Here is a 15,212-nt window from a genome sequence, read left to right on the forward strand (position 1 = left end):
CAAGAGAACTAATGGATGGTTGTAAGAAGTTCATTACTTAGAATCAAGGGGCTCCAGATCTTAGACCAGAGAAAATTCTTTCCAAAGCAGCAGATGAAGCATGTTCACCTGGTTCTTCCACTGTATTAGTTGCTCACTTTGATGGCCAGGTCTGTTTTTTTCTTATTGACCTTTTTCATGGTGCTCACTGCACTTATCAATGTTACAGGTCCTTCAAGCATCAAATATTGGGGACTCTGGATTTATGGTGATAAGAAATGCAGAAGTGTTAAAAAAGTCTAAACCTATGGTTTATGGTTTCAATTTCCCACAAATTGAGAAGGTAGATGACCCCTTAAAGCTTGTATAGGTGCAAACAATGACCAACCTTGGTAATCGTATTCAACCACATGATTAGTTAAATATTAACGTTTGGACTAATATTTCATTCTTATTTCAGAATTATACTATTGATCTAAAGGAAGGTGATGCAACTGTGACGGCAACCGAAGGCCTTTTGGATAATGTATACGAACATGAAATAGCTGGAATTATCTCCAAGTCGTTACAGGCAGATCTAAAACCAGCGGTCAGAATCAACTATCTTCATAAATAAAAATGTCCAATGTGAAACAAAATTACTCAATTGCAATGTCTATTCTATTTGCAGGAGATTGCAGAAAAAATGGCTGCGAATGCCCAGGAAGTTGGGAGGTCCGGAGCTGGGAGAAGCCCATTTTCAGATGCTGCTGTGATGTTTGGGTACCTTGGCCTGAGGTGGGGCAAATTGGATGACATTTTCAGATGCTGTTGTATCAATTGTCTGGACATATGAAACTTAAGTTATAGTTTATAAGATAAGATGACTACATGCAGAGAAGAAGCCCATGTTTTGTGGAAGCTCAACACCAAGCGGGTCGCCCCATCAGTATTCTATGCTGCTAGAAGTAAGCTATGTGGTGATTTCTCAAAAGTTCAGGGCCTTTGCATGAGCATCATACATTGTGGTCGATCTTCAATAGGTGGGCCAATAGCCAATGGACAACAGCATTGTAGCGAAGCTCCTCCCTGTTGCCCTTACCGTGCAGCATCTTGATTTTTGGTTTCGCTGTGAAAATATAGGGCATTTAGATGTTGCCCTTGCCAGTGTACCAATGTCAGGTATGCAGGAACATGTCGATAGGAACTGAACATTCATAAGCAATACTGATTGCAACTTGCAAAGTTAAAGTAAAAAAGTTTGTAATACCGTAGTTTTGACATCCCCTTCTGCATTTATCATTCGTATCGGTTTGACAATGGATGGACAGATACTGCGATCTTATAAGCAAAGGTGGATCATAGGGTCCTTACTCCTGAGCCATGTCTGGTATGGATGCTGCCATGCTGGCACTATGAAGATAGATGTTGGTGTAAATGTTGTGTTGTAGAGGGACTTATATGCAAAAAGTAAGAAGAAAAAATATACATCCTCTGATCTGGAAGTTCCCAGACAGAGCTTTCCCAAACACAATATGGTATCTAGAGCCAGAGTTAGGGTTTCGCATACCGTCGGCGGCGTGGCCGCCTGAGCTGGACTCGGCGGCGCAGAAGCAAGGGAGGTGCGTCTCAAGGTGCTGCGAGGCTGCGCAGCATGCGGTGCTGCACGAGAGCTGCGCACGCCGCGAGCAGGAGAGGCGGCGGTCTGCGGTGCTGCACGAGAGCGGCGCGCGGCGCGGGCAGGTGGCGCGCCAAGCGGAGGCGGGCTGCGCGGGCAGGCGGCGCGTCCTGCGGAGGTGCTGCGGCGCCGAGTGCCTGCCTGGGCACATCGTCCCCCTTCGGGAGGGGACGGTAAGTGGATTTGGTGTCTGAGAATAGAGAGAGAGGAGTGCGGTTGCTAAAAAAAAGAGGAAGTTTGTGCGGCCAGAGAGTAAAAGGGAGCTGGTGAAGTGTTGTGTGTTGTTGCTGTTGAGGAGTGTAGGAGGAGATGGATCCAGAGGAGGAAAGGAGAAAAGCAGCAGAGGCTGCAAAGAAAACAACAATTGAGCAAGGAAGTGATGGTAAAGGTGGAGGTGATCCACTAATTACCAAGAGTGAGTTGAGAGATGAGATGAGATCCTGGGTTCAAGGACTTATGTAGATGGATCTGATTGGTCCTAGGGAGGTGTGTGAGCTCAAATTGGAACTCATTCCAAATGATGTGAAGTTGGAAGGAAGTAAGAATTATTTAAGTTGGTCTAGAAGGGTGCAGGTGATACTAGGAGGAAAGGGGATAGAACACTATCTGAGAGAGGATTGTGTTGAGCCGGCTAACAAGGTTAGCCTTGAGTGGAGAGTTTGGCACACGACAAACTCCACCATAGTAGCATGGTTATTGGCATCCATGTCACCGTTAGTTAGTAGAGTGGTGGAAGCTATGCATACTGCGGCACAGATTTGGAAATCTTTGAGTATCAGGTACTCCAAGCGGGGGAATGTGATGGTGATGATGGAAATTTAGAACAAGGTTGATGAAGTGAAACAGGCAGGGCGGACAGTGGAGCAATATGCTTGTGAGTTGCAGCAGTTGTGGGGAGAGCTGGATCACTATGCTCCACTTCGTATGAGGGATCCACACGATGCCCATGATGTTCAAAAGTGGATTGAGGATAGAAGGGTGAATCATTTCTTGAAGAACTTGGATCCTCAGTTTGAGAGTAGAAGAGCTGCTTTTTGTCACCAGGATAGTTTGCCTACCATAGAGAAGGCTGTGGCAGCCATGATCACTGAGGAGAGTAGGCTTTAAATGATGGGTGACAATCCTGTGAAATCAGCATATACCACTGTGACAGAGAGGTTGTGTTACAACTGTGGAGAGAAGGGACACATGAGTTACAATTGTCCCCTTCCAAAGAACTATGGTGATAGGATTGGAGGCCGTGGTGGTCGTGGAGGACGTACTGGAGGACGTGGAAGATGCCGTGGTGCCCCTTAGGCCAATGCAGCCATGGAGAGTTATATCACAGATAGTAGTCCTCAGGTTAATGTTGGGATCAAGACCCTCACCTTAACTGGGGAACAGGTCAAACAGTGGGAACAATGGCAAAAGTCTAAAGCATGTGAAGGTTCCAGTTCTACTCTAGTGGGTTCTGTGATGGCCACCACCAGTCACTTTGGTAACTTTGCCAACTATGCCCATATGGGCAAAGGTACTCAGGCACAGGCACTTGCAACCACATGTAGGCATAACATATAGTGGGTTGTTGACTCAGGAGCTTCCAAGCATGTCACAGACATATCTAGTCCTTTTAGAACATACACTCCACATTCTTACACTGAAACCATACAAACTGCGGATGGTACCTCTCAACCCATTCATGGTGTAGGATCTATAGAATGCACTCCGTCTCTTCATTTATCTTCTGTTTTGCATGTTCCTTCCTTCCCAGTCAATCTCCTTTCAGTTAGTGCACTTATTGATCAGTTTAAGTGCATCGTTATATTTGATGAAAATTCTTGTGTTTTCAGGAGAAGAGGATGGGGAGAGTGATTGGGACTGGAGTCAGGCATAATGGGTTGTGGTTCATTAACCAGGAGCAGTCAGCATTGGCAGCAGCAGCGGGAACACAAGAGAGAGAAATCTACTTGCTTCATCGCCGGTTAGGACATGTACCTTTTGGAAGTTTGAATATATTATATCCTGAAATTTTTAGAGATATGAACATAAAAAAACTTGTGTGTGATGCTTGTGAACTTGGGAAGCATACAAGGACAACTTATCCTAGTATTGGCCTTTGGAGTTGTGAACCTTTCATGTTAGTACACTCGGATGTTTGGGGTCCTTGCTCAATTACATCTGTGAGTGGATTTAAGTGGTTTGTCACCTTTATTGATTGCTATACTCGTATGACATGGGTTTACATTCTTAAGGGTAAACATGAGGTCCTTCGGTGTTTCCAGGACATTCATAAGTTAGTTGAAAATCAATTCAATGCTAAATTTGGATTATCTGAACTGATAATGGGAAAGAAATATGTGAACAATGTTTTTGGGGCATATCTTTCAGAGCATGGAATTATACATCAGACCACTTGTCTAGATACTCCATCACAAAATGGTGTAGCTGAGAGAAAGAATTGACACTTGTTAGAGGTCGTAAGGTCAATCATGTTTCAAATGAATGTGCCCAAGTATCTCTGGAGTGAAGCGGTGCTAACAGCAGCATATTTAATCAATCGTATGCCATCTAGAATTCTTGGTATGAAGTCACCTGTAGAGCTGTTGTTGGGACAACAAGAATTTAAAGTACCTCCAAAGGTGTTTGGTTGTGTGTGCTTTGTCAGGGACCATAGACCTTCGGTTGGTAAATTGGACCCTCAGGCGGTGAAGTGTATTTTTGTTGGCTATTCTTCTACACAAAAGGGTTACAAGTGTTAGGACCCTATTGCAAGGAATTTGTTTGTGAGTATGGATGTGACGTTTAGGGAGTCTGAACCATACTACACAAAGCCATGTGATCTTGATCCGCTCTTAGAGGAATTCTCTTCAGTCACTGAGGGTGACTATAGAGAGGGGAGAATGAAGGAGCTAATGCTCAAAGAGAGGTGATTGTTGGTACCATCCCATGTTCAATGGGTAGGTCTGAAACTCAGGAGGTAACTCATCAGGATAATGTGAATAATGGTGACTGTGAAGGAGAAGAGATAGTTGGCGATGAGGTGGTTGGTGATGGGAATGAGGAGACAACCGATGAAGTAAGTGAAGAGGTGAATGTTGAGATTCAAAAGGGACCAATCGTGTACCAGAGGAGATGGTTCAGGAGTTAGGGGGAGCAAGTAGTTGCAAAGGAACCAATAGTTTACCAAAGGAGATGGAGTAAGGGGGAGCAAATCAGTGGACCACAGCCACAATAGCCTGCTACACTAGTCCCAAATCAATCCTTGGACCTCTCTCCATCAAGTGGCAGTGTCCCTCCTAACCCTAAACATGTAGAGCTACCTCTTGCACAACGTGGGGATACTAGATCTAATTTTGGAAAACCACCTGTTCGCTATGGTTTTGAGCATCCTAGTATAGATCATGACATTGCCAACTTCCTCTCCTATTTTCGCCTTTCACCTGCATATAGAGCATTCGTTGCATCTTTACAAACAGTGCCTATTCCAAAAGACTGGAGGGGTGCAAAACAGGATCCTAACTGGAATCCAGCAATGAGAGAAGAGATGCATGCTCTTCAGAAGAACAAGATGTGGGAATTGGTCCCACTTCCAAAGGGAAAAAAAGCTGTGGGCTGCAAGTAGGTCTTTACTGTGAAGCAAAACCCAAAAGGAGAGGTGGACAGATACAAGGCAAGACTAGTAGCAAAAGGGTATAGTCAAACATATGGTATTGATTATGATGAAACTTTTGCTCCATCGGCAAAGATGGGAACTGTTAGGACCCTAATCTCGTGTGCAGTTAACTTTGGTTGGCCTCTGCATCAAATGGATGTGAAGAATGCATTTCTCCATGGTGATTTACACGAGGAAGTCTATATGGAAATTCCACCGGGATTTGCTAATAGTCAAACTGTTGGTAAAGTGTGCAGACTAAAGAAGTCACTCTATGGACTGAAGCAATCACCCAGGGCATAGTTTGACAGGTTTAGGAGGGCGGTCTGCAGTATAGGCTACATTCAGTGCAATGGTGATCATACGGTCTTCTACAGACATAGAGGAACATTTATCACCATTATGGCAGTATATGTGGATGATATTATGATTACAGGAGATGATATAGAGGAGATAAAATGTTTGAAGGAGAATCTGGGAAAGGCCTTTGAGGTAAAAGATCTTGGACCACTGAGGTACTTTCTTGGGATTGAGATTGCTAGGTCACCTAAAGGGATAGTTCTCTCTCAAAGGAAATATGTCCTTGATCTATTGACTGAAACAGGCATGCTTGGATGTCGGCCATGTAGTACTCCTATTGATAAAAATCATCAAATAAGTGCCGAATATGGAAATCATGTGGACAAAGAAACATATCAAAGATTGGTGGGAAGACTGATATACCTGTGTCACACAAGACCTGACATTTCCTATGCAGTGAGTGTGGTGAGCATGTATGCATGATCCAAGAGCTGGACATATGGATGTTGTTTACAGGATCTTAAGGTATCTGAAGGGAACCCCTGGGAAAGGGTTATGGTTCAAGAAGAATGGCCACCTTGATATAGAAGGCTATTGTGATGCAGATTGGGCGAGTAGCAAAGATGATAGGAGGTCCACCTCTGGGTATTGTGTGTTTGTGGGAGGCAATTTTGTCTCTTGGAGAAGCAAGAAGAAAGCAGTTGTGGCTCGGTCTACTGCGGTGGCTGAGTATAGGGCAATGACAATGAGCTTGTGTGAGATGCTGTGGCTAAAAGGCTTGTTGAAGGAGCTGCAGGTATTAAGAAACGAGACAATGATGCTTCATTGTGATAACATTGCCGCAATCAATATTGCAAACAATCCAGTCCAGTTTGATCGTACCAAGCATGTGGAGATTGATAGATTCTTCATCAAAGAGAAGTTAGATGGTGGAGTCCTAAAGTTAAAATATGTAAAATCACGTGGCCAACTAGCTGATTGTTTTACAAAGGGTTTAGGACCTAGTGAAGTTGAGTTGAGTTGTAGCAAGATGGGCATGTTAGATATTTTTAGCCCATCTTGAGGGGGAGTGTTGGTGTAAATGTTGTGTTGTAGATGGACTTATATGCAAAAACTAAAAAGAAATATACATCCACTGGTCTGGAAGTTTCCAGACAGAGCTTTGCCAAACACAATAATAAATACAGATCTGCACTTTCTTTCGAAGTTCCATACTTTTGCCCGTTCAGCTTTTGACAGCGAGCCTTTCTTTGGTTCTGGGAGGAAAAGGTTCTAAGAGACGATGCCAATAGGGATTTCATCAATGTTGGGGAATGGCTCCCATCTCTGTCCAAGCAGCAAGAAAAATTCAATGTCTCTGTTCCCACTGAAATTTGCAGTAGAGATGTCGTCCCCATCCATATTCCAACGCCAAAAATAATTCCTGTAGGATTCTTGTCCTCATATCGATACACCACAGAATATAGATGACAATTTGAGTTTAGTATAAAAGTAACTTTTACTTTTTTAACATAAGGTGTAATTGATGATTTGACACACAACACAAATATACAGACTAGTATACTACACAAAAAACACACCATAATGCGTATATGAAAAATGGGACGGCAACATAGGGATTTAGGACGGAGGATAGTGAACCTTCCATGTGTTTGAAAACCCATGGCGAAAGATTGCTCCTGCGTCCATTGGGAATTCTCCGTTAGGAATCAAGCCCCATTGATATCTCTATCATTTATACTACATATCAAATGTGTTCGTCAACCATCAATTAAAAAAATATAAATCAACGAAGAGTTCAAAAAATTAGACTTTACTTCTATAAGCTCTATCACACAACAAAAAAAAAGGTTTCAAGCTGCATACAGTGGATAGCATGTACAGAATCTAGCTCATGAGTACCAACAATGAGTCAAATCTAAATCTAATACTAAAAAAGAAAGAACAGATAGCCTTCCAAGAGAATGTTTGTGGCATCATCGATGCTTGATCTTCCTCCTTACACTTTTGCTTCATGTGGCCTCCTGTTATTTCTTCATTGGGCTCAGAGGATGCGGATTATTCCCACACCTTCGCTTGATCCCTCCTTTGCATCCATCCTATCTTGTGGTCATTAGGGGATGTGAAACTCTTCACTTGTGCTCAAGCATCATGTTGTTCTCAGGGGCAAGGCCGATGCAGGCCCGCAAGATGTTCTCCAGCATGGCCCTCTGCTTGGCCAGAGCATTCACCACTGGTGTGCCAGGGGGTACCTGTTTAAGAAACCAATTTACTATCAATTTCATGAACACATATTGAATTCTGAATACATTGTAAATCTTTCTGAGCATCTAAACTGCAGGATAATCCTAACTGTAATTCTGCAGTTACGAACTACCTACATTCTCAATATTAGATTGAACCTAGAAGGTTCTAGGCGTTTTTCAGTAATAAGAAGAGAAAATAGAACCCCAAAATGAAACCGAAAGAGGACTTAAACCTATGTGGTTGGGTGCATAACCACACCTTCTACCCAACCGGTTGAGCTAGGCTTACTTCCAAACGTACATTCTCATATTTTACTGTTGCCTCACCAACTTCCTCTGTTCCTAATATAAACCATTTGATAACATGCATTAATAGACAACAAAAACAATTATGATGCTCTGATTCTAAATTCTTTGATACTCCATTTTGAGAGGCCAATATAAACATGTTGACAAAAAATTGTATCAATTGCAAACAAAAAGAAAAGCTTACAAGAGGAGCCTTGCTGAGATAGCTCAAAATTGTGGCGACGGGATGGAAGGAGTGGAACTTATCCTGCACAAAGAGCAAATGGTGAACGATGTCAAAAATTTTCATTCACACATTAGTTAGTGCAGCATTTACGCTACACAGTGAAGCATAGATTAATCTGGTCTGTCATCTGTACCTGCCCTTCGGCCTTGAGCTGAATCCGAGTGCTGAGCTCAGCTAGGAGCACCAAGTCCAGGATGATCGGTGCAGCGAGAAGCGAATCCTCGCAGGTGTTGTGCAGCACAATGGTGTTCTTGCCACCCATGAAGATCTCTGAGGTATATTCATCCATAGCTCTCTTGCTATCACCCACATAGGGGATGTACTGCAAAGGAGCGATCAACTTTGAGTAACAACCAAACATAAAGTAGCATGGATAGACTCAGTCATCACACAAACAACTAGTCAACGAACCTTGATCACGATTACATGATCAGGATGTTCATTGAGTTTGTAGAGGATGGGATTGCTAGCAACCATGTCGTCCACCACGCTGCTCTTGGAGATCTCTTTAGACCGGAAGACTTGTGGGGCAGAGAGATTCATGCCGTCATTGTTTCCTAGGTGGTTGTAGCTAGCAATTGAGGTGGGCTACAACAGCACAGACACACAAGAAAGATCCACCCTATTTATCTGATATGCCAATAAATATCGATTATTCATGAATGTCAAAGACAATTCATCTTACTCCCAGGCTCCCAGCAATAGACAAGGAATATATATGACGGTACCTTAATCCCAGCACCAACGAGGAAATCGACCAATACGGACTTCATCTTGGTCTGCCCACTCTTGAAGTCGTCGCCTCCTATCACCGAATTTTTTTTTATGGCAAGCTCCATCAGCCCTGTGCATGAACAGAACATCACTACAAGCATGGAACGAGGAATGCGACACTGGATCGGATACGCATTTAGAATTTTGTAGAGCACCATTACGCACCGGGCACGAATGTGTTCTGAGGGCTTCCATTGACGAATGGAACACCCTCAAAGACACAGGCTATTGCATACAAGGTGGATGGTGAGATCTCTGCTTCATTCTTTTCCAACGAAGCCAAGAGGTTGTCCATGGTGTCGTTAAGCCCACTAACTACATTGCTATACCTCTCGGTGTTTGCTGTCCATAGCACGACTATCTTGTCGACCTTGGTTTTTTCCTTGAACTCCCTACATAGTTCATGAACCGGCCCCATGATTAAGTTCATAACAATCCTCCTTCGAAAAAATAGGAGTACTAATATTTTTCTTGAGACAATGAATTCACCATTGTGGGTTTCGGTTTCTGTCTTGTGACAGTATTCTATGTTTTGAGTTTAAGGATCTATAAGTACCTGATGTCCTTCTTGATCTGCTCCACCTGCTCTTTCTTGGTGCCCTTGATGATATTGTTAGCACGGGCACCTTGGTTTGCGGCAACGAAGTCTGGGTTGAAAATGCCAGCGAGTGGCAGCATGGATTCCATGTAGGGCCTGAGCTGCTTTTGAAGGTGAATGTCTAGGACCTTGGCCCTGGCCATGGCGTCAGCCATGTTCAGATTGCTGATGTCCCATCCACCAAAGACGATGGAGTTGGGATCAACCTGCATGATTCAAGCAATACATTACCACTACTGAAGAAAGAAATGGGTATCACAGTGTCACAACAAAACTGATACTTTTTATTGAGGAAAACTACACATAATTATGTATGGATCCTCATGTGCTTAGGTAATTAATCTGGATCCTGATTTGCTTGGGTAATTAACTACCACATCCAAACAATTTTTTAACTTAGAAACATTGAAGAAAGGAATGGGTATCAATATCATAGTGTAGCAGCACGAAAAACTAACAGACGAAGGAAAATAACACATGGCTAATTCAGATCCTCATTTGCTTGGGTATAATTAATTAGGATCCTGATTTGCTTCAATTGTTAACTAGTACCATCCATGCACTAGAAATTAATAAACAGAGCACTGTACAAACTTTGTGCTACTATTGCATTCATGGATTGTGCATGTAACTGGAATTGGTTATTAGTATCAATAATTGTGATGCAACGAGAGATGAGTGATTAGGATGTGTAGGGAGAGGATCACACCATAGGCACGAGGCTCTTGAAAGGCGCGTAGACCTCCTCCCCGTTGTGGCTGCCGACCCTGATGGTGGAAGCCTGGGTCAGGGAGCCGAAGTAGTTGGCCTTGTGAACCTTCTCCTTTGTCTCCCACGAAATTCCTCTGCAAGAAACACCATCTGAAACGTGAAACAATGCAATACGGAGGAGGTTTATTTTTTTATTTATGGAGATCGCAGTTCGTCATCAGCTGATAGAGCTGTTGAGTCGTCTCACCCAACTGACTGCATGCACGGATCTGATAAGAGCGAGGGAAATGTGCGATATGACAAGCAAGGAAGTGGCATGTAGCTACTGGAAGGAACTTACTCCCTATTGGCGATCACCCCGGCCGTGAGCGTCGTGCCGTTGTTGCCGCCCCATCCGACGAGCATCACCCTGCATCCATCATTTGAAACAATACAACTAATAATAATCAAATCATATATGATCTATGGATCGGAAGGAAGTAGTAGTATATATCAACTGATGATCTGCTTATATGAGTAGCTAATCGAGAACAAGGCGGTTTATTAGGTTCTTAAAGATCTCTCGACCGAGGTCCGAAGCAACAATGCAAAGGCATCAACAAAAGAAATGAAAAGTAATTAAAGGGGAAAAAAACAAATTAAACCCAACAACACATAGAATCGAGAAAGAACATCGCAATCGTCGATCACTATCTGAACCGGAACGGAGAGGCCGCGCGCTACCGGTGGATCCATCGATCGATCGATATGTATATACATGCATACAGTCAATTATTGGTTCGCTGGGATTGACGCGACGACGCACCCTAGCTTTGGGACGTTGGTGCTGGTCTTGAAGTTGTAGGTGACAGACTTTGGGCGCACCATCCACCCCGCGCCACCGCCATTCCCCGGCGGGACGACCTCGGTCGTGTCGTAGCGGTACTCCGACTGGATCTCGCCGTCGCCGTACTGCACCAGTGGGCTGTCCACCCGGAAGCTCTCCACGAACATCCTCCGATCTCTTCGCGATCTTGGCTGGGTTCTCTCTCTCTTTCTCACGAAAACACCAACGGAACGGAACGGAACGCAGAAGTCGCTGCCTCACACTCGCGAAACGCTCAACGATACGATGTGCACAGGGTGGGGTGGGGTGGGGATCCGAGAGGTTCCAAAGGGTAGGGCATTATATATAGCTCTGCGCGCGGCGTCCACGTGGGGCGCGCCGCGGGAGGAGCGCGACCACTGACGAGCGGTCGTGGGCGGTGCCAGTGGCCTGGCCCGGCCGATTCTCTCGGATCGGAATCCCATCGGTTGTCTTTTCTACTATATATGCAGTCAAAATTTAGGCCATGATGTTATAATGGATTTTCCCCTTTGCTCATCCAATACTACTCCTTAATATAAGTTGTGCAGTAATAATGCAGATCCGTATCCGCCTTTTACCCTTTACAGTAGAATCATGACGACAGGCCACATTTCTAATCGAATCACACAATCTTTTTTAGTCACGAATGATTATCCACATGGACCACGGGCTCATTTATATCGAGCTGCATGCATGTAAGGTCATATAGCTGAAATTAATTAATTTGTTACTAAAAATATCACTAGCTCACACCAATTCCTCTCTGCTATAGCTTAGAACTATCATAGACACCATTTTGACAGGCAACGTTGTCCTTATTTATTCCAAAAAATAACCACATCAGCAGTACTTTTCGATGACCGAACAGTGGACCTCCGAGAGTCTGTGTGTTATGCGCGCAGAAAGATGAAAGTTCAATTCGGATTATCTCTCTTGTGTTCCTGCATGTACGCCAGGGGAGTCTGGCACCTACTTCTTTGCATCGTCGACTAGGAGTCTCTTACGCCAGGAACGGACACCAAGCTCGCAAACGGTTGGCAGCGAGCGCTGTTTGTGAGGCTGTCACACAGGCGTCTCTTCGACTCGGCAGTTCTCCTTTGCACCTGGAACATGTGGAAGGAACGAAATCGCAGGACCTTTGATGGCCTCCAGAAGATGCCTGTGCAGCTGGTTACACTAGCCTCTCTTGGCAGGTGGCAACCCGCGGCAGCTACCTTAATTAACCTGCCGTGCTTCACTCTCCTTGCTCCTAGTCGCACAATTGTTTTTTTTAGCACCACCATTTATGCTAGCTTAACCTGCCGGTGCCTTATGTTAGTGTTCATGCATCGACATGCTTGGTGGCAGCATGCCATCTCGCGTTGTTTGGGCGTGTAATATTTTTCCAAACTCCTCTTAATGAAAATTGTGCCAAGCATGTTCCAAAAGAAAAACATAAGTCTCGTTTTGCTCAAATTTGACTTTTGTTGATGTTTATGCTGATTTGTTGTGAGAAAAAATATTGTTCTGTCGCCGAAAGTTACTGTTGAAGAACGTAAGAACCTTATTTTACATGTTTAATCATGACACCAGTGTGAGTTCAATTCCTTACATGAACGAATTGCAGTGCTAGAGATAAAAAAAAACTCGTTTACCCCACGTTGCTAGCAAAAGCGTGGGTTTATGGCACCGGCCAATAGGCCCCTATGTGCAGGGTACAAGGTTTGGTGCTTTTCTCGGACTAGAACAAGGAGTCCTCTATCTTAATACGAACTAGGTGAATTCTCCGTATATTGCTACGGAATTTTTTTAAAGATAAATCACTATATACATCACATTACTATATGGTATTTAGTATATTAAATATGTATGTATAAATATAAATTTGACTTGCATGTATTTTATTATATAAGATCTAGTAAAAAATTTCTAATCTAATAGAAGAAAAACTAATATTTGATTAGATTATCGAGGAATTCATGATCAAACAAATAGTGTATGTACATGACGTTAATAGATTAAAGATTTAAAGTATTTCACATGATATCACCAGTACACAGATGCTCTAAGCCGGCGGTGGCAAAAGTTTTCCACAGACGGTTTTAATTATCGTGCGCCTATATTGTAACATTATACAGCAAGGATTAGAAACTGCCTGTGTAAATCGATTAACACAGACGGTTTACATAACTGAACCGCATGTGTTAATGCTCCATTACACAGGCGGTTCAGTTATGTGAACCGCCTGTGTTAACTAATTTACACAGACGGTTCCTTAAGCAAACCGCTTGTGCTATTCTTTGTATAAGTACCCCCCAGCCCCCCTTCTTCCTCCTCAGCATATATATATGACATGGTCATTTTTTGTAATTAACTAGTTGAGTGGCCATAGGTTGCTACGGAAATCACTTACGGATCAGTATTTTAATTAAAAAAGCTCAAGTGGTTCTTTTTTTACAACATCATATATGTGATAGACATATATTCATTTAAAAGAAGGATAAGATATTATTTGCCAATGTAAATATACCAAGGAACTCAAGAGAGCAACATATTTCTACCATGAGAACAACTTCTATATTTCACTATGCAAGTTCAACCTACAAGTCTCACAAAAAATGACAAAGCAGTAAAATAAAATTAAAAGGTCGATCATGTAGTTCACTCCATCATCATTAATCCCGAGAAAAAAGAAAATACTAACTCAATGATAACACTTCACTTCACCTGACGCTAAAAGACCATTTTCTTTTTTCCTCCACAAGAAATCACTGAACTATATCCAAGGATCTAATTACTCCCCCCCTACTCCTGTCCAGCTAAGAGTTTCAACATTACATCATTTAATCAAAGACAATAGGATAATCTTTCTACCAAATCAATCCTTGCAATGTGACTGAATACTCTAAATGTGCCCTTAGCACCTTTAACTAACAAAACAGAAACTATTTAGATGGAAAACAGCTTGATAACATTGATCAATATGGTTAGCAAATGTATATCTTGCAAATCTGCAAATCCTGAGCACTAAGAAACTCCTTGCATGGGACTATTGCATTCTTCATAATATCTCTCTGCTTAGCAATCTGTTGGCTGTACTCCCTGCACATTATTCAATAGCAGTAGATAGAGTAAAGTGTAAATAGTTGTTTGTTTCAGTTTTACAGGTGACAATGTCCTAGCTAATCTTTAGGAGGACAGGTGTGTGGTGTTAGTGGGTGGCAATGTCCTAGCTAATCCTAGTTATTAGTGGCCAGTTGCCTAAGTCGTGAATAGTTTCTAGGAGCCACTAAGTGGTTCCTGGTGCCTAATCATGGCTCTTGCATATATATAAAGCTGCTTTAAATAATATGCAATAAAAACAAAAAAGTTGCAAGTTCTGCAGTAGTGCCATATCTCTGAGTTGAGCCTCTGATCTTGAGTGATCCGGTTCATAGTGAGATTGATTGACTTACACCATCTCTAGCAGAGCCACTACTGTGCCCTCTCCACCCGTGGCACAGAGATCTCCCACCACAAAGCCATCAAAGGAATCAAGCAAATCTTCGATTGAAACCATCAAATATATCATCAAATTTGCTGAAAGAAATACATCAGCTCAGATGATAATATCCAAATCTTGATTTGGGTGCATAATAAGAAGTGCAGAAGCAATACCAGTTATCATCTCAAATTAGAATCCTCAAATTTCCAGATTAATGTTTAAGAAGTGCTGATAAGATGTGCAGAAGCAATACCAATGATCATCTCAAATTAGAAAGCTTAATTTTATATTTTAATGTTTGGAACATTGGCAAACTACTTCAGAGTCTTAAACAAGTAGTTCCCAACAAAAAAAGAAAATCACAAATGAATAGGATGTTTTATTATGGTAAGGAAACAACATAATAATCAGACGAATAATTATCTAGGATCATACTAAACGCTATTTTGATGAAATGTAGGGATCACAAGA

General features: G+C 42.7%; 1 protein-coding gene across 1 annotated transcript; it reads right to left on the reverse strand.

The window, feature by feature from the left end:
• Nucleotides 7,324-11,552, reverse strand: LOC8155424 (inositol-3-phosphate synthase). Its single transcript, XM_021462678.1, has 10 exons — nt 11,237-11,552; nt 10,772-10,840; nt 10,430-10,565; nt 9,679-9,926; nt 9,288-9,514; nt 9,077-9,192; nt 8,760-8,936; nt 8,482-8,670; nt 8,307-8,369; nt 7,324-7,819 (listed from the first exon to the last, which is right to left on the reverse strand). Exons 1-10 carry the CDS (start codon nt 11,422-11,424, stop codon nt 7,700-7,702), a joined length of 1,533 nt encoding a protein of 510 aa, XP_021318353.1. The 5' UTR covers nt 11,425-11,552; the 3' UTR covers nt 7,324-7,699.

This window comes from Sorghum bicolor, chromosome 1 (assembly GCF_000003195.3).
Source record: "Sorghum bicolor cultivar BTx623 chromosome 1, Sorghum_bicolor_NCBIv3, whole genome shotgun sequence".
Lineage (NCBI taxonomy): Eukaryota > Viridiplantae > Streptophyta > Magnoliopsida > Poales > Poaceae > Sorghum > Sorghum bicolor.